The 24,463-nt window shown below is 43.7% G+C and overlaps 1 protein-coding gene across 1 annotated transcript; it reads right to left on the bottom strand.

Annotated features, from left to right (window-relative positions):
• Positions 1-744: 744 nt before the first annotated feature.
• LOC108001967 (UDP-glycosyltransferase UGT5) lies at positions 745-23,920 on the bottom strand. Its single transcript, XM_017063313.3, has 3 exons — positions 22,485-23,920; positions 17,403-17,622; positions 745-4,603 (listed from the first exon to the last, which is right to left on the bottom strand). Exons 1-3 carry the CDS (start codon positions 23,590-23,592, stop codon positions 4,297-4,299), a joined length of 1,635 nt encoding a protein of 544 aa, XP_016918802.1. The 5' UTR covers positions 23,593-23,920; the 3' UTR covers positions 745-4,296.
• Positions 23,921-24,463: the final 543 nt, after the last annotated feature.

Here is a 24,463-nt window from a genome sequence, read left to right as displayed (position 1 = left end):
CTCGATCGGATGTTACCATTATCGTCCGTTCTACTCGGCCTCTTCGAGGCGTGGGAAACGCTTTTCGCTTCCGGTTAATTTCGTTGATACGAGTAATTTGCGGCGGAACGCGGAACGCAACCCCCGTATCTCGAGTTTAATTAGCTTAATTAAATCCGGATTCTTGCTAAATCTTGCGCGATTCCACAAACCCGCGCACATCGCTTGACCCGAAAATCAACGAATGAAAGAATGCGTTTGAGGCCGCGACTCGGACCCTCGGCGAAATATCTAGGTTTCTCGGTTTTGCCCGGGTTTGAACGAGAACGTGGATCGACGTCGAGCGCATTCGGACGCTCGGTTCTTTCGTTTTTTTTTCAAAGGGTTGGAAGCCTCATTGGAACGTGGTTGGAAAAGTGGTGGAAATTTTTTTAAAATGGCCCGCAAAATGATGGTTTTCAACCAAAGTCGAAAAGTTCTCGCGAATTTTTTATTCGCTCGTCACGCTTTCCAGACGTTCCTCCTCCGGCTGCTGAAACATCGATGCTCCGAAATATCGCGGTGGAGAGGAGGGAGGGGGCGAAGAGAAAGATCTCCCCAGCTGCGTGGAAACGGTATTCGCGGCAAACAGGAGGAAGAAACAATTTTCAACGTTTCCGCGAAATTCCACGAAATATTAAATTTCGAATATTTATCCGGTGAAACGTTGGTTAAGTTATTATTACTGTATCGAGGAATCGAGAGATATTAAAAATGTCGCGCACGTTTTACGGATAATTTCGTTACGATATTTTATTCCATATTTTTTTCTTCTTTCTCTTCTTGTTTTTCTTTTCTTTTCTTTTCCTTCTTCCTTTTTACAATTCTTACAACGCAAATCGACCAGAGAATCGAACGGAGGAAGAGACAGACGAATCCCTTTCCATTCCACTTGCCATTACGGATATAATCAGCGCAAGAGAGAGAGAGGGAGCATCCACCTCCTCCACCTGGAGGAAGAGTGGAGAAGGAAGGAAAGGGGCGGTTTCCCGTTCATGATTCAATCAACGAAGTTAAAGCGAGCGCGAAATGACGCGGCGTAAACTCGGGGTAAGCCCCCTTTTCATCCCCTCGAACGCATCATTCGGAACGCACCACCCTTTCTTCGAATTCCATTCATACGGGGAGCGTTATGCTCCCGTTTCAATGCTCCTCGACCGAGGCAGAGAATGTTCTACTAAAGCGTTCCGTCTCTACCATAGGCGAGGCACGTTCAACGTTCAAAGGAATTTTATTCCGGGGGAATAATACTGTGTATATAAATCTGAAACAAACAAATCTGCGCGTCCACACAATCTAAGATAAAGCATATTAAAATTTCTCCAATATTTGTTTTCTTTAGAAGATCGATCACGTTACAATTGTTCGCGTCGTTCCTCGGATCGAAATCGGATATTTTTCTCTTTTCCTTTCTTTCGTTTCCTTTTTACACAGTTTATACAACAAAAAAATATTTAATATAATTTTTAATTGACGGAAAATTGTCCCCGAAGTGGGATCTTCCACCATCCCCGTGAAGATCGTCTTAACAGGCGATGGCCGGTGTTTCGACGCCGAAACATAACTTGAAAAAATATTAAAATTTCTCCAATATTTTTTTTCCTTTAAAAGATCGATCGTTTCACGTTACAATCGTTCGCGTCGTTCCTCGGGTCGAAATCGGATATTTTTCCCTTTTCCTTTCTTTCCTTTTCTTTTACACAGTTTATACAACAAAAAAATATTTAATATAATTTTTAATTGGCGGGAAATTGTCCCCGAAGTGGAAACCGAAGTGGGATCTTCCACCATCCCCGCGAAGATCGTCTTAACAGGCGATGGCCGGTGTTTCGACGCCGGAATATAACTTGAAAAAATATTTCCTGTGACAACACGGCGTGCCCGGCGAGAAGCAATCCCGCTTTTCCCTGTATCTCGGACGGGGTAATGGGTTTTTGAACTCGGCGAGCAACGATGGAGGAGGAGGAGAGGGACATCGGGGCTAACGATATTTCTCAGTTACTCAAGCCTGTATTTTTACAAAAAATATCTCACCGGTGAGGATCGCTTAAAGACGCAATTTAATCGGGAACTTTACATTCCATTACGCCAGCGAAAAAGTACACCGGTACTACGCCGGAACTACGTTTTTTCCCCTCTCTAGTTCCTCTTCCTCTTCTTCTTCCCCTCTCGAATCGCTTTTTAAAATGCTTCCTGTCCGTCCACAGAGAGAGAGAGAGAGAGAGACGAGAAGTTTGCAAGGAAACTTCCCCTTTGAAGCGAATACTCCCGCGTCCAGCTTCTCCACGCATCCCCAGCTTCCTCTCTCTCTCTCTTTCCTCTCCATCGGTAAATATCGTCGTAGCATAGGAGCGGAGTCGAGCTACCGGGTGAAAAACGCGAGTTTTCCCCACTGGCTCTCAAATTTTTCGACCGCTGAAAAACGATGATCGCCGCTCCTCTCTATCCCCGTGGAACACAAGCAAGGGAATTTTATTTTTACGCGCGAAAACGAAGTTTCGATTCTCGATCGTCCATCGTCGTTTCGCACGGCGACGAGTCGCTTTTTCGATTGTAAAAGCTTGCTGGACATGGAATAAGGGAAGGGAGGGGAAAAAAGGAAAAAGAAAAAAAAAAGGAACGAGAATCGCGGGGGGAACCGCAACGACCGAGAAAATCCGCGTATTTTCTCCCCGTTCGTTCTTCTCTTCCACCACCGCCCTTTCCACGAGACAAACTGTTGGTCACTCCCAAGTAATCCGCGCGCTGCGTGTACACGCTCTCCCGTGGAATAATGTTTCGCGGACGCATTTTGCGGCGTAAACTTTGTCAAGTAAATATTTGACGCAATCTGGCGCAAGCACGAAACAATCCGTTGAAACGGGATCCGTCCTTCCGACCACGGAACTCCGTTCTGTGATGCATTAGGTGCTCTCCCAAGGCCGCCCGCCTCGATGTTCCGCGCGGGGAGGGGGATGGGAATCGAAGCAGTATTTGCTCGAAATATCGCTATATCATATCATCCATCGCACGGATCCATCGCAATATTTTTCAAGTGGCGACGAAACTCGAGAAATCGATCGAGCCCCCATATTCTTTTAAAGATTAATCGTTCGTGATGGTAAGGAGGGAGGAGGAGGGAGAAGGAGGGAGCAATAATATCGAAACAAGTTTTATCTCGTCGAAAGAAAAGAATCTCGACGAATCCTTCGCCTTTATCCTTTACCCCGCGCCGTGTTTTCGCGCCGCTTCCGAGCGATCCATGCGAAAATCCGTGGAAAGAGACTGTAACCGGCGGAAGGGAAAACGAAACGAGAGACGAACATCCGATCCTCGTTTAATCCGCCGATGTTGGACGCGATCCATCTTTGTCGTCGTCGAGCTCGTTTTCTTTTCCTTCTCCAACCGTCTTCTGTCCCGTCCTCGTAGTTCCAAAGCGCTCCGCGGTACACCGTCGATTCCGTGTTATCTGTGAACGCAGCTACAACCAACCAATGCAGTCGCCTCCTTGTCGCGGTAAAGCCTCGTTGTTCCCTTTTGCCGTTGTTGCGGGAACCGAATCCAGTTGACGCAGTCGGTGACTCGGCCACCTGGGAAATACCGGGTAATGCCCGCAAAGCTGCTCCTCTCTCCTTTCTTCCTCCTCCTTTCGCGTCTTTTTCCTTCTCCTCCCTTCTCCTCTACCGTCTTCGTTGTCTACCTCGCTCTTTCTCCTCCAAGGTTGCTCGTCCTTTTTTCACAAATCCTGCCTTCCCTTTCCGTTTCCAGTCCTCGTAGCCATCCAGTCTCTTTCTCGTTCCGTTGTGAAGAGGTGGGCGAGAAGGAAGGAGGGGCGAGCGGAAAGAAGGAGCATCCGCGAAAATTGGCTAGACTTCCGACTCTGTCGGCCACTGTAATCGGAATTACGAACACGCGCCGCCTCCAGACGTTGATGATTTAATTTATCGACCGAGCTGGGAGTTGAGCGTTGAGAAAGGCTCCGTTGATTGGCTTATTATCGAAACAATAGCCGAGATCGAAATTCGCCTGGGGCAAAGAGAGCCGGTTCGTCCAACGAACGACTCTAGCTTTTTTTTTCGAAACCAGTTTTTGGGTAAAGAAAAGAGAGAGAAATAAAGGAAAAAAAAGAAAAAAAAAGAAAGAAAGAAAAGAATATTTGCAGACACGATGCACGATTGTTCTTCTTATTCCGTTCCGTTAGCTCGTTCTCGTACTCTCGTATTCACGCTTTACAAACACTATCCATCATCGTATCCATCTCGCGAGACATCTCCTCGCATTATTCATTATCCAAAGATTTCAATCCCTCTTCTTAGAGAGATTCGCTCGCTTTTTACTACCCGCGTCTTTCGATCTCAGAGCGCAGGCAAACGCGTACTTTACCACCCTGTATTGGACGTAAAGGGCGAGCAAAGAGAAGAGTAGGAGGATGGCGTGCACATCGACGAGGTAACGTTCGTGCCAGGCCATGGTTGTCGCCTCGCTCTTCACGTACGGCAAACCGTTCCCACGTGCCACGTACTCCGTCCACCATATCGCTGTCTCCAGAGGGCTGGCTGGCCGATCTTTAAAAGCTTTCGAAAGCCTCTTGGCGTTCTCCCCATATCTGAAACATAAACGAATCGCATCCGAACGATCGATAAATAAATAAACGAGCGGATAAATAAGCTTACGAACAAGCTTACAAGTGACGAATAGATGCACTCGCGATAATACCAACCGAGTAAGACCCCGGATCGTGTCTCTTCCGTATCGGACATTCGCTCTTCCATTCACCATTTACCGACAAGTCATCCCGTTCGATGGTTTTTTTTTTCTTTTTTTTTTCTATCCTCGACTCGAGCAACCCCCGGATACAATATATACCTTCCCTCCCCCCGTTATACATATATTCGATGAATAATTCATGCAATACACCCCGATCGATCCCGCCACTCGATATCGCGTGGGGAACGGGAAAAAGATGCCGCGGGATACTTTATAAATACCTTCCAGAAAGAGAGAGAGAAAGATAGATTTTTAACGGTGTGTTTATCGTTCGGAGAAGGAAGAGGCTCGAACAGATCGAAAAAACCGAGGCGAAAAGAATCCTCGTCCCCTCGTCGGTTCGAAATCCATCGGTAAGCGCTCTGCGTTCCCACACTGTGGTGGGGGGTTCGTGTCGGAGTTCCGAAACAGTGGCGGATGGAGGGGAGGGGGGGAAAAGAGCGCGAAAAAAGACGGGAACGAGTGACGGAGAGGAAAGACGACAAAGGGCAGAGAAAACGCGACGAATGGGCGAAAGGCATGTTGGGTGGGGAGAAGGGGGGGAGAGGAGGTTGTGCAGCCTCGACGACCCGGAGCGCACAATTTACCAATCGGTACTCTCCATTATTCGTGTTTACAGCTGCAGGCCGCGAATCAACCCGGCCCCTCCCTCCCTCCCTCCCCTGTTATTTGCCTCGGTCAAATTCAGTCGCAGCCCCGCGGTGGTTTTGAATTAACCATCAATTTTAAGCGCGTTCGACATCCCTTTCACCGTCGCCGCCCGACCACCGGTGGGAAAGAGGGGGGAGGGGGAGGGGACAGACAGGCCACGGTGTTTTCGAGGGTGTCGGACAGACGTAGCGCCAAGGGAATTAATTTATCGTGACGTGGAGGAAGGGAGAGGGGGAGAGGGAAGCTGGAAAAAGGAGAAACACGGGTTGTTTCGCGGCGCGCCGTTTAATTCGACAGGGACGACGATAATCGAAGATCGATGACTCGCCGTCGGCTCGATGTCACTTTCTCCACCTCCAGATATAACGTAATACCGTTAGGAGCCATTAAAGATGTATCGCTCGAATCTGATTATCATTATTCCGAGATATCGCTGTTTCCGCTAGGTTGCATTCCGGAGCGAAATGGATCATGCGCGATGAGAGAGAATTATTTGGAGAGAGAGAGAGAGAGAGAGAGAGAGAGAGAGAGAGAGAGAAGGAGATAAAACAAGTCGAATAAAAAAGAAGAAGAAAATTTGACACTTTGCTTTTGAGAAAATCGAAACATTTTTATTTCTGCATTCATAAATAATATTAATATATAGATTTTAAAAATTCGATTCAAAATTCTTCGTTCATTTTTACTGCATTTTATATATATAACATTATGAATCTTTTTATCGTTTTATTACTTTTTTCTTGCTTCGTTGTGATACGTATAAATAAGAATATATCTATGTATAAACTATTATTTATTTCTGTCCTCTCAAGGAATTACTTATAAAATTGTAAGATGCCACAATAACGCGTCAAAATCTTACGTAACTTAAAAGAAATTTTGCTTCAACGCAAGAAATTATTGAAAATTCCCTTCTTTCAAAATTGTAAAACTTAAAACACAACTACTACGTACGACGATACCGGAACTTGCATTTACATTTACTTATTAGCGTAAGAACGAATAAATGCGGACCGAAGAATTTTGCTGTAATCGATCACATCACTGCCCCTCTCATTCGAGGAGTCGGAGTTCCCTTTATCGGGGAAAGGGAATCGGGGAGGGGGGAAATTATTTAGCCGGGAAAGTCCGAAGGCAGATGTCGCGAAAGTTGCAACCGTCTCTACATACCCATCTCTCTGAGGCCGACCGTATCTCCGGGGGATCGTAATTCCCGCGATATCTCGGATCGTTGTCGACCTCCCTCCCCCGACACGTTACTACCAACCAACTTACTTTCCGACTTGTAACGTTATCAAAAGGAGGAGTGGGACGGAGAAGAGAAGCGAGAGGAGGAGAGGTCTCGGCTCCTCGAAACTCCGCGCGCCCGCAACTCATCCGCGCGAGCAGAATTACTCGGTTCAAGGATTCTAATTGCCGGGCCGTGGGGGGCGGGGGGAAAGAATGATGTTCCAACGGAAGAAGGAGAACGCGGCTGAATTACCCGGTTCCACTCTATTCGTATGCGAATATGCGAATTTCGCATATTCCCCTGCGCGAAATTCGAACGTTTATCGTTCGTGAATTCCGGCAAATAAATACGATTGTTTCGAGCAACTCGAACGAGAATCGTTGTTTCCTCGCTTTGATTTCCTGTTATCTCTCTGGGGAATATATATATATATATATATAATAAAAATAAATACGGGTGATATATATCACTTGGTTCTTGGTCTCCAACCAAGTAGTAGTTTTGTTATCACTTATTTTATATATATATATACACGAATCTCGTAGAGTTAGATCTAATTTATTTAATCTAGGAGGGAGAAGATTGGGAAGGAAAGTTCAGGATTCCCTTTTTTTCCAGATATTATTGGATAGAATTGAGGGGAAGATTATGGAGGATGGGTGTATAGGGAAATAACGAGAGCGTAGAATTAAGAGATGATATTTGGGGAACGAGAATTAACAAACTGGAAGGTAGGAAAAAAAAAAAGAAGGGAGAAGAAAAAAGTTATCCGTTAGCAGGGGCAAGCGTTGCAGTCTAATTAACCGTGTACAAACCGTGGAAAAGGGGTAGACGCGTGCAAAGGTAAAAAAGGATGTTTATTTCATCCGGCTTTACCAACGTATTCGCCAATGTGACTAGCGAAAATAGGTGCGAAAATAGGATAAAACAGGGATTGCTCGACTGGGGAAAAAAATGTATCTATGCATGCGAAAAGTACAAAGAGTAATACGCGAGATAATAAACGAGAGTAGTAAAGATCCATTTATCTTCATCCCATCCCTGCAAATTCTTTGGAAACAAATCACGAATAATTGCGTTCGCGATCTCGTCTAGCCAGATCTGCAAATTCTTTGGAAACCGATTACGAATTAATCGCATACGCCCAATCAAAGCATCGTCGTCCAGATTTCTCGATTCATCCGATCGTCGAAAAGCAAAAACGAAAATAATTTCGAAATTTTTTCCTCCCTAAATCCGATCCGAATCATTTGGAAAGAAAGAAAACGTTACGGATAATTGCGTATAGGCGCGATTCGCGAAAGAAAAAAAAAGAATTATTATAATTATTTTTCAAAAAGTTTGGTTCCCCCATTCTTCAATCGCTCGTCGTCTCATTAAATTCTTTGGAGAAAAACGAATAATTGCACGGGCGCAATTAAAATATTGGCGAGAGGTTAGGATTCGACACTCGGGATGAAAAGTAGGAAACGAAAGTAATTTCGAAGGCAAGGATTTTTCAAAGTCCTCTCCTCTCGTGGAGGCTCGGTAGGTGGAGAAGGGGTCCGCGAGAAAAGTAATTTTCGTCCCCTCGTAATTCCTTCGAAGTTACTTTACGATTCTCCTCCGCTCGTTGTCGGCCACCCTGCGCCACCGCCATCGCTTTCTCTGCCACCACCGTTCTCCTCTCCTTCTCCTCGCCAACTTACTTCCCGACTTGTAACGTTATCGCGCCGAGCCGGGAAGCTTGCTCTCCTCCTCGAACCGGCCAATTAGCCGGCGTAACCGAACTCGCGCACGTACACTTATCTTCCGCCGCATTATTCAGGATTCCCACGGCCCCGTCTTCTAAATTATAACCCATAAATTTCGGATCGCGTTACAAATCGCGACGCGCGTTACGTTCGTGAAATCTTCACTGAACGGAGATGAGAATACGAGGCGGAGCGAGCAAGATCGATTCTGGATGATGATAGGAGATGATTTCTTTTTTCGTTGATCTATCTGGTATACAAAAATTTCGAAGAGAGGGAAATTCTTTTGATTCTTGTTGATAATTATCATTAAGAAAATGCGATACCTAATTTTGTACATAAATTATCAATATATATATATTCGTACTTTTTCAGAATATTCGCTAAACGATAAACTTACAAACAATGTCACCAGTGCTTTTAAAATAGCAATTAAAGTATCAATATATATTTCTTTCGCGGCTATAATATGATTCTCATCGATGACACGATTTTTCCTTGCTTCTCCTTTAACCGAGCAGAGATATGATCGAATCCATCTTTCGTCCTGGGAGAAAAGAGGAGCGAATAATCGAAAATTCCGGATCTCTCGCTCGAAGGACGAAGGACGGAGATGCGAATAATCGGCGCGTTATTTCGGCCGCAAAACTGGATACAATTGTAACACACGCACGCCGCGTTTAAACGAAACGGCGCGCATGGCCTACGGCCGACTAATTGGGCCAGAAGCAGAAAACTCCGACACCGGGTATGTTTCATTCGCACCTGACACAAACAACGTTTAAATCCTCAATTACAGTCGCTCGCGCGTTACGCGACAGGATATCGCGTTTGACATACGCGCCCGTTAATTTTCGAACGCGCGGTTTCTCTGGGAATGAGCGGGCAAACGTGCGCAAATATATATATATATATATCAAGTGAATTGGATCGTTCCTCTAAAAAAAAAAGAATCCTCTTTCCTTAACGTGTTTACGATCCGAATAATCTTACCAGCCATCGTGCATTCCCTCCAAGTGGAAAAAAAATGCGATCATAAATAATAGGAAATTGTTCGATTCCTAACGATGCGCGTAACATTTTATAATTGATTATTCTATATATAAATTTATATTTTATATCATGTTGAAGAAAAAGTGAAAAGTTCTTTTTTTTCGAAAAAAGATGATCGTGTTACAATTGTGCAAAGTGGAAGAAAAGAGACAAAAAGGGGGGAGGATTTCCGGATCCACGCTTAGACGCGTACTTACCACTGCGAGAAGAAGAAGAAGAAGAAGAAGAAGAAAGAAAGGAGAGAGCATCCGGTGAAATGGCCTCGCAAGGCCTCTTCTCAGCTCCGATCCAATTAGATTTTTAATAAAAGTTTACCCATCCCGTTACTCTGTCCCGTGGGTCACGTTCCGGTTTACGTCCCTATGGGCCGAGGAAAAGATTAACCGATTCCCGTGGTGACCGGCCCCCTTTTCGTTAGCCATCTTAGCCGGATCCGGCTCGAAGACGTGTTCAAACTTGTCTCCCCTGTTCGACGACGATACGATATCATTAATTTCCTACGCGGGAAAACTCGCCTTTCTTTCTATCTGTATATACATATATATACGGTTCATTGATTCGAAAATTGATTGCAAATATTTGGCCGACCCCGTTTCTCGCATTGGATCTGTTTGAGTTACGAGGGAAAGGGTAACTTAGTGGCCGATTTATCCACCGATTGCCGATCAATCGGGGAATATTCAAACATTCGCCACCGATTCCTCTTTCTAATTATCATGGTAATTGATTATCGATCGATATCGATACTCTGTCGTTAATAATCCAGCTTTTACGTGATCGCGAGGGATTTGCAAGAAACAACTCGAGAAACGGATGGGAAAAAGAGAGAAAGGGAGAGAGGGAGAGAGGTTGGTGATTTCTCCGCGTATAATTTCAGCGGAGCGGTGGTGAAAATGGGAAACGAATCCGATTGCACGAGCGCAGGATGTGTAATTTCGTGAATCGGAGCTGCTGCTCGTTGAACGGCGGCGAGCTCCTGCTCTTCTTCTCGTTTTAAGTAAACGAGACCGCAAGGAGGGGACTTGACCGACCCCGGCGAGCCGGGAAGAACGATTCCCACCCCCCGAAGACGTGTTCCGGGCCGATTACTCTTCCAAATAAGTATTTCGAGTTCGAAAGGTGGGCGGTGCCGTTGGCAAACGGCGCAAATGCATAAAGTTGTGGCTGTCTGTGGCAACGATTCTAAATTATCGCGTGCTGGCGGGGCAAGGTACGTAAAATCTACGTATTCGTACTCGCTATCGAAATTCCTTGGCAGATTTCGGGCAATAACAGCGGTGAAATAGTCCAGGGCGAAACGTGCGCTGGGAATACATACATTCTGTGGAAATGAAAAAAAAAGATATATATATATTTCGTTTATTAATTTTAGAAAAATCCTTCTCTTCCCGATATTCTCGATTCAATTGATATTTCTATCTTGAATGCAATCGTTATGGAAACATGGAATTTCCGTTGGAGTAACAAAAATATCACGATCGTATGCAAATGCGGCGAAAAGGGGAGGAACATTTCGTTACAAATTAATTAAAACAACATTGTTACATTCGCCTTCAACGCAGATTCGTATTTCGATCCACGACTTCCCAAAGCTTCGGCTCACATACGGTAAGCTTCTATCTAACCTAGTAAAATCAAGTTTGAGACTGAAATTCACCCCGTCATCGGTAAGTTTAAACCTGTGATTAAAGCGAGAATCGAAACTTTTCCTGTTTTATTCGCTCGATTTCCTTGGAACATGTCGATAATTAGGATAATCTAATCTAGCCTAACTCTCTGTAACTCTGTAACAAATATGCTAAGCAAGATTTAATAATAGATTACCGATATATATATTTTTTTATCCTCCGCTAAACGCGCTAAAGGCACAACAACAAAAGAACGGATAATAAATTCTACCACGAAATAACCAAAAATTAATCAACGATCATTCTTCCTTCATCGACGATCATACTTTCACCCTTTGGATATCGTCCTCCTTCTGTATCCTCTTGGAGAACGTTGAAAATGGAACACCCCGTATTCGTGCGCGGGCATGCGCATGTGTGTATAAAATACCCGATCCCGTTTCCCAGAGGCCTCTTCCTCTTCTCATGTGGTGGTAGACAGTGGTTGGGAAAAATCCAATCGCTTCCCGACGATATACGTCTTTGTAACTCGATAAGTCGGCCGAGTAACGCGGTAAAAGGGGCGCGGGGATGGTCTCGATGGAAGAAAATTTCGACGTCCACGAGGAACGACAGTGGGTGAAAAAGAGGGGGAGGGATATGTGATAAAACCAGATCTAAATCCGGAAATCTCATCCTTCCCTCGCCTTGGATGTTTCGACGCTTTGTTCCGGGAGGGAGGGGGAAGGGATATAGCGAGGTATACGCGATTTTCGCACCCTCCGGAAAAAATTCCTCCTTCCTCCCCCGCCCAACGACGACTCGAAATAAATCGCGAGGGGATGGGCGAGGGAAAAATCTGGAAACTCGAACCGAAACCGATAACAATAAACAAACGAAGAGAGAGAGAGAGAGAAAGAGAATATAAACAAATAAACAAACGAACACAATGTAAATAAACGATCTAATAATGTATCAACGATGCTTGTTTTACAAGTTTATGATATCGTATATCGATACCCGCGTATCAATGAATAAACATGTATGCAATTTTGTGTTGTGTTGCGAAGGAAAAAGGAAAAAAAAGAACGAAAGAACATGTTACATCTGGATGGAAAGTATATATTTTACGAAAGGGTGGAAAATTGCGGTTCCACGGAATTCCACGGAAGATAAAAAAAAAAAAAAGAGGGTAAAATTCGTGATACGCTTGGAGAAGAAAAGTTGCCCGTTTGACGACGAAAGCGACATCGAGCCAAATACAGTTTGAATCTCGCTACGATTTTCGGCTTCTCTCTCTCTCTCTCTCTCTCTCTCTTCGCGTCGAAATGGTCGAGAACACGAATTTCGGTGAAGCATGTTCATTCAGCGAGATAAATCCCGTTGAATGAATCGGGGAAGGAGGAAGGATGGGAGGAGAAACTAGTAGCGAGAGAGAATTGAATCCGTCTCGGAAGTTTCGATTATTATAAGATCAAAGGCGACTGTCGAGATTACCCCGTTGTATATATGGAGCTTAATAAATCGTTTGAACAGAGAGCGCGTCGGGAAGCGCGACGAAGAAAAGACACATTCGTCGAAACGATGGTGTGACCGTGACGAAAGAGAAACTCGGTAGGAAACAAGATCAAAGTCTTACGGAGTCTTTTCGAGTATCCTCTTCGAGATTTTCGATACGTTTCAAGTCGACGAGAAAGCTTCACCTCCCCCTCCCCCTTCTTAATGACAGATTTCCATTCCCCGCGTTTTATAGATAGGTCGCAATGCATTAAAGATAGCAGCGAGAAAATCTCGAATCTCGCTCAAAGGAGTCACGTACCGTCTAATTATCAATTATTATCGAAGCGACGTTCGATCATTATCTAAAAAAAAAGAGAGGGGAGAGAGAGAGAGAGAGAGAGAGAGGAAGAGCAAGTATAAAGATGTCAGGTCGTGAACGTCTGTATTAGGGCGGTTTCTAAATGCGGCTTTCATGTACATCGAGCCGAATGCATTATTCAAACACTTGTACCCGTACACGTAACTTAAATAATGAAATTCAGCGGATCCGTGAAAGCCGGCTTTTTGCCCCGCGAATATAACTCCACAACGGAATATATTCCTGGTAAATGTAATACCGGCAGACGCGAAAATTCCATTTGCAAATAAGCAACTTTTTAATCCGACGCGTGGTCATCCGGGGAGGGAAACGACACTCGGAATCGAAGTTCGCGCCTAAATCGAGTTAACTTGTCTATAAGTACTCTCTCGTGTGTGTGTGCATTTGAAAACCTTGCTCGTTTCCAAGCACGAGAATATCTCCCCTTCGGGAAAAACGAAGGGATTACGGATCGAATTCTCACGATCCTCGAAAGTCGCCCCTTTTCGGGACACGCATCCGGAAACGCGAGTCGTTCGAATCTTGGAGGATCAGAGGTTCGCAAGAAAACCGCGCTCGCTACTCGAACTACCCATTCATCAAAGAGGGTGGCGGAACCGAGTTATCCCCGGCAACCGTCCAATTACTTTCTCGTCCCCACGCGGGGACGTTCCACGCGTCATTACGCAGCGTCTCCTCCGGCCTTGTGTTCATTTTCACCCTTCCTCCTCCTCTTCTCCCCTATATATATCCCTGTATCCTCCGTCTCTTCCATCGCTCTTCCTCCTCCCTCTTCGACCATTACGCGTCCCTTACGAGCGAACAGGTGCGGCCAAGCACTGTCGTCGAGGCCGCAAGGAAAGGAAGGTAACCACCTTCCTCTCCTCCTCCTTCTTCCTCTCATTCCGCGCGAGGAATAAGAATACCTCTGCCTCTCGAAAATAAATCCTAGCTAGGGGACGTCCCGGCAAACGAGCGCACGGGGGCGAATGGAATTTTCGTGAAACTGAAGCGAAAGGGTTGCGAGAATAAGAAGGAGGACAGCGAGGGGGAGGAGGGCAATAAAGGAGGAGAGAGAGGTGGCCGAGGGAGGGAAAAAGCGGAGAGGACAAGTACGGGTGGGAAGAAAGGAAAAGATCAGAGGAGAGGGAAGGAGAAGGAGCTAAGTTGACGACGGAGCTGCACTATGTTATCCCTCAGCCGTAACCGAAGAAGAAGAAGAAGGAGGAGGAGGAGAAGGAGGAGAGGAACAGGGGCGTGCCTCGTACCTCCTTACAAACTGTCGAAACTTTGACTACCACCCTCCTCTACTGGCTTCGCTGTGGCAACTTGTTCGTCTCGCCTCGCCCCGCAGCACACGCACGCTCACGCTCCTCTCTGCTCCCGTGTAAGCGCGATGAACACACGAATCATGTCTGGGAGAAATTCTCCTAGTCGGGAGACGAATTCGATAGTGCCGTTTAATATCATCCCCCGAACTTGGTTCATCAACGGAAGAAACCGGTGGAGGAAGGCGAGGTATGGCGCAGCTGGTGACGCGAGGACACGTGATTAAATAATATACGAGTTCGCGAGCTTCTCTTCCTCTTGCTCGAAAGTGGAAAATTAACCATGACGTATGCTGATTATACGAAAAAGAGAAAAAGAAGAAGAAAGGAAAATAGTAATGTTCCCTTTGATACACGAGGACACAGTGGAAAACAAGATGTCGACAAGATGTGAAGAACGTACATAATGATAATAATAATTGGTCGAGTCACCTGGGAGAACCGTTGGAATGTCTCCAGGGCTCGATAAATTGGACGAAATTTCCACGACGTTTATTGTCCAACCACGGGAGCACGGGATCGTTACGATCGTACAGTTAGTACCGTGCAAGTACAAGCTGAATATGATCGTCTTTAAGGCGGGGAGTCGAGGGAGGGTAGTAGCCGTGTATGCCGTTTGATCTCTACCGGAATGGCTGTAACTCGAAGTTGGCTTACAAGCGAAATCATGCGCGGGCAAGTTTGGGGATTGAATGACCACTTGGCGTCGCCTCGTGGGATCCGAAAGGAGAAACTGGAGATCGAACAAGCGGCACGTCGTTCGTGGCACGAACTCTCTCTCTCTCTCTCTCTCTCTCTCTTCCCTCTCGAGAAATCGCGAACGATAATATAACTTTGGTTATAACGTTTTAAGATCGCATCGATCAACCGGAGTACCAAAGGATGATGGTCTGCGGCCGAGGAACGGAATCTATGGAGGCCACTCTGACACTGTCGACCCTGGAATTTCACGACCCCGATCGGGCCATTATTGGCTCGATGGACGTTTAACCGAGCCACGGATCCTCCCCCTCCCTCGCCCACGATAACGTATCTCTTTCCATCGGAGGCTATCGTCCGACCATTATGGCGTTTATCCGACGACGACTTTCTTATACTTGGAACTTGCATAGTTGGCCAGAAGCAAGGGAAGAGAAACCAGGGCCCATAAATCAAGCAAAAGTGGTGATTACGCGGGCGCAACGGCAGCACCGAGCACGCCACGACAACGAGCACACCCCCCGGCTAACACCGTTTCCAAATCGTTGGTTAATTTTATATCACTCGCATGCACGGGACGTTGCACGGCGACGACGATTGCACGGCGACACGCGAACCGATCTCGCATTTCACCGTGCCGTTACCTCTGTCCTTACGCGACGAGCATGCTCGATCCACGAATACGCAAACGATCGAATCTCTTTGATCCGATCGATGAGAATCGCGCGAAATCACGGGGAATATGACGGGGGAAGCAACGGCTCGTGACAGGAGGCGTGTTGAAATTCTCGGTGGCACAAATCGACGACGACGACGACAACGACGACGAGGAGGAGGAATCGATTGTCGCGATCGAGACGAACGATTGCGCGGCCCCGCTGTATTCCGATCACGTAACGCGGACGACAATCGTGCAAATCGTGCGATCATCCAATTACACGGCTCTATTTATTAATTAATATTCAAGGCGTGGAGTAAAAGGGAGGATACAATCGCGCCTGCATTGTCAACGGGCATCCTCTGCTCCCCTTTCCCCTCCTGGCTCAAGACGGCCAGCTCGTAAATCCACCCCTGTCGTAATTACCAGGACACAGTAGTACGAGGTCCGTTGATCGCGATGCTGCCAACGCTTTCATATCCGGTGCTGATTTATTAAGCCGCTTTCATCCTTGGAGGCTCGCGTGCCGGGCCATCGTAATTAAATCGTGGTTCGCCCCATTCCACAAATTGGCGTTTCTCGATTCTCCCCTCCTCGATTTTCCCTCTTCCAATTTTCTTCTTCCTTCGTCCTCTATCTTCCGATGTCGGTGTGGTACGGTAATATCGTTACGATTACGTAAATAAGAGCGGATTTACTATTCCATCAAAGCGGGGAAACGGCCGAGTTGGGAAAATACGGCGAGGACGAAACGCAAGAGTTATCTCATTTCCATTCATTTCACATTTTCTGCGGGCTTTTCACGGGGCGGGGTGGAAAAAGCCGAAAACGGTGGGAGGAGGGTAGGAGAAGGCGCACGATTTTCAAAGATTCAACGGGCGACGAGCAATTATTCGGCGTCGCGTGCTCCTGACGCGCGTAAACGCAATCGCCGCGTCACGGCTCGCTCCCCGTGTGCGGTTAACAAGTTATCCGGGTGGCCCGGCCGGCCATTGAATAATGTAGAATTTAATTTCGTCCCGGTTTCCCCGTCGTCGTCATCGAGCCACCGGCGTTGATTCGCGCCGTGAAACATTTAGCGGCCGTGAAATTTCCCATGCGACCTCCCGCTGCGAGGGACCCGCCGCCACGCCACCTCGCCAGTATTTGTCGATGGACACAGGAGGAGGACACGTGCGCTCTTTCCGCGACTCGTGCCTCGAATTTAGGAGGGCCGAAGAGGGAAGGGATGGGAGAGGAAGGGGAAAAAAGGAAAAAGGGCGAAAACGTCCGACCGTTGGACCGTTGGAAGATGGGAGGGAGAAAGGAGGGATGGAGTGTCAGGGAAGAAGAGACAGGGGTAGCAGGTCGAAAGAGGGTACGTGGAAAAACGCCAGTTTACGGATTAACGGGGGTGTTGCAACGACGATGCACTCGCCGGATATCCAAGCGTCCGGACAGCTCGTGAGATATTCAACGGACCGAATATCCGGCCAGATTATACGATTTTCCTTTTTTGTCGCCGTGTCTCTTCCTCCCCGCGTCTGCCTCCTCCCTATTTTTTGTCTCTTTCGTCTCGATTTATTTCTCTTCACTTTCTCTCCGTCTATCTATCTCTCTACCCTCCTCTCCTTTCTCCGCGCGATCCGATGCATCGATATCAGCGGCGTGATAATGGACACGAGACGAAGTAATTGGCACAATTACGGCCACGGTGGACGAGCACGGCGAACGTGACACGTGAAGAATTTACGCTTTAAATAACCACGGGCGGAATTTTAAATTCGCGATCGCTGCGCGAGAAACGTGCGTTTAGGAATAGGCGGAGAAGGGAGACGTACCTCGTGTCATTGAATACTTGGTCCAAAGCGTTTCTCAGCTTTTCCTCGGTGAAATCGTTGAATTCCAGGATAACAGCGACGCCTCTAGTTTGAGCCGCGGCCGCGTTCGAATATTGATCACCGTAGAAGGGCATGAGTATCATCGGGACCCCGCTTTGAACTCCTTCCGTTAATCCGAGGAGACCGCCGTGGCCGAAGTAACACTTAACGTTCGGGTGATCTGCGAAACGAGAAATAGAGAATTAATTCCATTTTAAAAAAAGCAAGTCATCGATATTCTTCTTCTCGTTCGTCGTTGCTTGTTCGAGAATCCAACGCTATAGTAATAACGATGGATGGAAAATGATCGGAAAGATCATTCCGTGAATTCGTCTTCTCGGCGGAAAATTTCGTGTAATAGAAGAGAAGAGGAGGAGGGGGGAAAGGAGACGCGTAAAACCACCTTTGGGAAACCTCTCGAAAATAAATCCAAGCGTTGGAAATATCGGTGAAAAATTCTTGTCTCCCTCGCGTTTATCGCCCCCGAATCACCCTCTTCTCGGGCAAAGGTAGATGCTGCCAACGTGTCTCTCCGCGCAGAGATCCCTCTCTCTCTCTCCTCTAGGGCATCGATCCTAATGTCAAATTCCATTACCACGCGCCGCCACCTTTTTCTCGCCACCCCCTCCGGCAACCCCTCTCCTCTCCCTCTCTCTCTCTCTCTCTCTCTCGATTTGGATACAGATGTAGACGAGGTGTAGAGGAGTTACACGCCTCGGTGTAAGGGAGGGAGGGGGCGAAGGTTGAAGGAGAGCAGAAACCTCTCGAGGTTTCGCGCTCGATACATCGTCGCATCGGCGCGCGTCGATACGTGACAGTGGGATATCTATCGCGTTGAATTTTTGCTGGCAACATCGACGGGGGGAGGGAGGAGAGGAGAGGAGAGAAATCGGTGGGGCGTACGCGCGATTTGCTTCGAGATTTCCGTCACCGAGCGAGATACATTTTTACGACGTCCCTCCCCGTAACGAGAAAATAACGCGACGGTATTTCCTCGACTCGATGCTTACACTGTCCTTTTATGAGCGTCGGTAAGCCCACCCCTCGCGAGAATTGATATTTGGTCGTCTATGGGCAAGAGGCGGTCGTAAGACGAAAGTAATGAGAGTAGCGAGCTGTTTCTTCTGGGATCGTAAGTTATGCAAGTCTGGAAAATTGCTTCTCTGTGTCTAAAAAAAAGAAAGAAGGAAAGGAAGGAAGGAAGGAAGGAAGAAAGAAAGAAAAGAAAAAAGGGGAATGAAATTAGACGTTGGATGATAATTCGAAAGGTCGCGATGGAAAATGAAAGAAATAAAGCTTATTCTTTAAATATCAAAAATATATACGTAAATGTGTAAATTCGTCGTGATCCAATTTATTTCCTAACGATTTCGAGTGGTTCAATCTTCTTCTCTCTTTTTCATCTTTTTTTCAAATTCATCGATAATTAATCGAATCGTCTTCTTCGAAAATAAATCAACCAGACGAATCGAATCGGAAATATATATATATATATATACAGCGTATCACCTGGAAGCATCGAGTTAGCATTACAACCGATCGTCCGACCGACTTAATCCAATAGGATCGTAAAGCCGGAAAAGAAAGGTATACCCCCATTTCTTAATGGATGCCGGGGAGAAAGAGAGTGGGACCCCGATAGAACGATTCCGCTCTTTTATTCCTTACGGTAATGTAATCTATCGTTTCGTCCCTTCCGTTACACGGTTAAAATACGATACTCGAGGGCATTGCGTGTCAACACGTGCAACCAACTCGGTCCAACCATCGATATCGTTGCTTCTAAAGTCAATTACATTAGCGAGTTCCACGCGAATTAACAAGATCGATCGCAAACGCGACGCGTGGAATCGTGTTCCACAGCGTTTGCGTATGTGTATCGTGTGTTCCGGATTCTGTTTACGCGAACGCGATCTTCCCCAAGTAAACCGCTCTTGAAAAGATAAAACAATAGGTAAGTAAACTACTCGGCGATACGCGCGCGTTTGCCGCACAAAAATGTAGTTAAATTTGTCCAGTATAATGGTCGAGCCCGATAACGTATAATCTTTCTTAACAAAATTGCCCGATAAAAATTATCGGTAGCGTAAAAAAAAAAACGGTGAATTTCCAGAATTCCGAATCAGATAAAAATGCCGATTAAATTACACAGACAAGTTTTTTTTTGTCCAATTTCCCAATTCTTTCGCCAAGTTTTAAAAGCGATGCGTTATCATTTCGCGTGCGAAATGACGGAGAAGCGTAAACCGCAGATCTTATCGAGATCACGGAAAGCCATCGAACGGAGAATGAAAAGAAGACGAGACGAAGATACACCGGTCACGAAGCTGGATAATAAAATTAAGCCGATCGATTCCAGCCTCCGGTACTCGAGTTACCTAGCTAGAGTTTTAGCTTTGAATTATCTTGATCATCGAGGCTGCCCCGCCTCGTGTTACGCGATCCTCCGACCGTCGAAAAATTCGACCGTCGTTTTTTTTAACACTTACCGTTCCCGTTAAGAACGATACTTAGGTTGCGGTAGTAGTAGTTTCGAGATTAGAGAAACTACTTTCGAGAAAAATCGTCGTTATTATTATTGATATTGAGTTATTTCGCGATACGTTGAGTGCATTATATCATGATCATTTAATTTCACTACTCATAAAGTGAATACTCATTATGAAACAAATTGAAAGATATTAGTACAAATAATATAGAGTTACATTTAGTTATGCAATATCTCGTAATACGATAAGATACGTGTTTATACTATAAATTTACGTTGATAAATGAATTATCAAATCAGCAATGAATCATAAATAAAAAAAATTATATAATATAATTATAGGAAAAAATTATACGAAAAGACAAATCATGATGATTATGTATTATTTGTGACCGAAGACAATTTGCATTAATGAAATACGACTAAAATAAATTGTACTAAAATGTTTCGTAATAGTTATCATGTACATGTGGATTAAAACGAATGATTTTGAAAATCCGGACAAATGCAAAAAATTTTAATAACAATAATATCAAGCAATTTATATTATAAAATCTAAAAATCTCGCTTCTTTCCAACTATATATCGTGTAAATATTTCGTGCACGATAAAATGAATAGAAATCGAATGCGATTAAACACGCAAGATCAGATTAGCGGCAGAATCCAAATTATGGACTATATATACTTGCGGCGTATAAGATAACGGCGTAAAAAGCGACAGAAACGAGGTCTATTTCACTGGAGATTTTAACGGTGACTTAGCAGGTTGTTAGCAGGTTGTTACTAATTAAAGTCATTTCACTCGACAGAGGCTGAGAGCTGGAAAACTACTTACTGTCAGAGTTCTCGTGTATCGTCCTTGGCCGAGCAACTCGTCGAAAGAACATCCTTGCCATGACCAATCGAGTATTCGGGATTGTCTCGCGTTTAAATCGCAGTTCCACGCGAAATAATTAAAATTAGTTAATCTACTTCCGCTACGACAATTGCCATTTTATCCAACGAACGTGTCCGTGTTGTCAAAAAGCATATTGAAGCGTGAACGCAATGTTGACGCACAAAATCGTTTCATCTGTTTCCTTCCAATGATCAAGAACGTATGATAAAACGTTGCGTTGCGTTACGCTGCGACGAGATGTTAATAAGCTTCTGAATACCTTCTTGAATGCAAATTGAGTGTGAAGAGCATCATGTGCATCGTAATGATGTTAGAATCGAAAAATAAATCAAAACGTACAATGATTATACGGCGATAGATATCAAACGCGACACATAGATATCACAATGACGAGATAGATATCATTTTGGATGGATCGAAAGCTCCTCGACTATGCAAACCGTTTTGAAACTTTGAAAACTATTTGACGTTCGGCTTCATGGGCCGGAATCGCAAATATCGATCGAGCCGAAATCCGCTTTCGATATTTCGCTGCGATTTCCAACAAGACCGTGTCGTTTCGATTAGTTCGATGGAACCGGTGGAATTTCAATCTCGATTTCGAGATTTCTCGGGTCGTGTCGCTAGCCGGATAATAGATCGTATCGAAGATGTGTGAATTAAATGAAAATCGTAGTAGAAAAAAAAAAAATTAAATGATTAAACGAAGATAGGAAAAAGGAAAAATTTGTTTCAAATTTCTGTTTAGATTAGAATCGATCAATAATATCTTATTTTTAAAAAGAAATGAATAATTAATGATTTTTAAATATACTTCTTTTTGAAGTATGCATAAAAAAATAAAGTGATTTTGCAATTCTTCAAATCAAATTAGCTGATAAATTATGTGCATACAGCGAATAAAAATTAAGTATTTAAGTCTTAATATGGCATAATATTATAATGTAAGCATAAAATTTTATAATATTATCATCTCATTATTATATTTGTAATAATATTTATGAATAAATTGAAAAAAGAAAAGATAAGTACATACATAAATTTGATAAGAAAAATATATGAATAATTTAAATTCGATTCGATTATAAATGAAAAACGAATCGATTAATAAATCTTGGATATTATAGTAAAGGCAAAACTTTTTGAAGTTTTTATCTAATAACGAGATAACGTATCATATACGTATGAATGCTTCTTTTATGTGGAAATAAGAAAAAAGCAAATAAAAATTCCCTCTGAGAATAGAAGTTAACAATATAATTCGATGAAATAAATTCGACGAAAGAAGCAAAGTTGAATAAGTATTTATAAAATATTTTTTTAAATACTCTCGTTTACAAAGAGAGACACGGTAAATAAATATAAATATAATCGTATTTTTTTTTTTTTTTTTTTTTTTTACGGGTGAAATCGAAGAAAAGCGTATAGTCGATAAAACGCGATTATGATTCTCAATAAAACGAATATCGTGTATCAAATACAACCATTACTTTCACATATAACATAGATGTCATCGAGACACCGGAGGCATCGAGTTTTTGCTCCACATAACTGCGCAATCACTTGTAATACCACTTCCAAATATCGTAATAACGTAAGATCTCGATTTTACAATTATTTCAAAATAATGAGAGAGATAAATATCATTAACTCACTTAATATGTCGTACTGAGGCAGCCATTTCTGGACCATGACGTTGTCAGGTAATTCCGGAATGTCATCTTGTTCCCATTTCCAAATCACTTTTCTAGGAATGGAACGAAACACTTTGATCAATATATTCAATTTATCCTTCGATATCGTAGACATTTTGATCATCGAACCGAGATTGAAGTACAAAACACCTTCGTGAGCCTCGTCGAGAAATTTGGCTATGTTTTGTGGCAAAGGTTTTCTTTTCGATTCGATGTGAATTCCGCCCACTTCGATGACATTCGGCGGATAAGAAAAGCTACCGTGAAGAGTGTAATGCGTGTTAACAAAAAAAATGGACATGTTCTTGTTTATCGTTAGCACATTCGGAATATCCGGGCCGTAAATTTCTTCCGCTATAGATTGATCCTTCCAATGGAAAATCGTGCAATATAACGCCGATGAGACGTACAGCGACAACGTGTTCATCGTTCTATAAAAAAGATTCATCGGTTTTAAAATCGGGGTCAACAACATAGGCATGAAACTGGCTTCGTTGGGAAATCTAAAATTATGTATAGTCCATGGCATTGGCTGGTGAGTAGATATATCTATGAAGGGCACGTTCAATTTATGCACAAAGCTCATAAAACAATTAGTATTGAAATTCTCTATCAGCACCAAATCGAACTTCTCTCCATTTTCGCTCAATTCCTTTACACCTGGATGTTTTAAATTTTCACAGCTTATGAATCTCATGCGGTACAACATGTATATATTGACAAAATATTTAATGATGTAAAATATCTGTTCAAATTCCTTTAAATCGACTACGTTTACAAACACGTCACTCTCTTTATTGACCAAACTGATATCCTTGTAAGTGGGAAGATATTCATCCTTCTCGGTTCTCGGAAAATAAGAAATCACCGTCAATTCATTGCCTCGACGTGCTAACTCTTCGATGAAAGTTTTGAATACGAAGAAATGGCTCTTGCCCGGATGAGGAAAGATTGCCAGAATTTTCAAGCGGCTATTTTCAGATAAGGTAGAATTATTGGCATTTGAATACAATAATAAATTTAACGCGAAAATAAACAAAAAGATGATTCGAGTTTGATTAATTTCCATGCTTAGATGTTCACGGTTCGACGGCACTGGATACACTGGCTTTCTTCCACTTTAGAAGATAATATATGTAGTAACAAAAACAAACAAGTATTAGTGCCTATGTGTAATGCCCGTCACTGGATTTGTCACCTCATTCGTCACGTTTCGTATAGTACCGCCTACCAATTATAAGTATTTCCTGAAATTAAGTGAAAATAATAATCTGTTCCACGCCCTTGATGATGGGAAGGGGACAAATTATAAAGAAATAAGGCATAGGTAACATTATCGGTTAGAGTTGTATCCATCCACCTTGTGTTAGAGACGATAAAAATAATGCTTGCCGTAGACTACGACCAATCTAAAGCAATGAACGTGAACGAAGCATCATCGCTATCGTCACGATAGAATCGAAATATATCTGTATTGTGTGCTATATTGTGATTTTAATAGTCGTAAATAGAGAGTTATTTAGTTCTAAATAACAGAGTGAAAGACATTTCATAAAAAAATATTTATAAGACATAGGCATATATTGAATATGTCTATTTTGAGGTTATATGCTGATATTTCACAATCTTATTTCACGATCCATCGAAAAATTTTTAGAAGATATTGCTTCTCGATATTGTTCCATCAATATTTCGTTTGAACTCTTCAAAAGTCGAAATTTTTATTGATCCTAGATTTTAATAACAGAATCAACATATTTTTGTGTACACATTGATCTTTCTTATATATTACAATGATGTAATATTTGTCTTATCATTTATATTTTTTAATTGATCAATTATTTACATCATAATAATTCGAATGATGATAAAATATATAGACAGAAATTTAGCTTTTGAAAAAAAAAATTATCTTAAAGAAAACTTTTTCAATATTTATT

Source organism: Apis cerana, linkage group LG4, assembly GCF_029169275.1.
Source record: "Apis cerana isolate GH-2021 linkage group LG4, AcerK_1.0, whole genome shotgun sequence".
NCBI lineage: Eukaryota > Metazoa > Arthropoda > Insecta > Hymenoptera > Apidae > Apis > Apis cerana.
This window is presented reverse-complemented; position numbering and strand designations above follow the sequence as displayed.

Excerpts from the sequence above, each read along its gene's own strand:
- LOC108001967 (XM_017063313.3), bottom strand. The coding sequence starts at position 23,592 with ATGGAAATTAATCAAACTCGAATCATCTTTTTGTTTATTTTCGCGTTA. Across the intron at positions 17,623-22,484 it reads GCCTCAGTACGACATATTAA|ATCACCCGAACGTTAAGTGT; the intron begins GTGAGTTAATGA and ends CTCGTTTCGCAG. Across the intron at positions 4,604-17,402 it reads CAAGTATTCAATGACACGAG|ATATGGGGAGAACGCCAAGA; the intron begins GTACGTCTCCCT and ends TTTATGTTTCAG.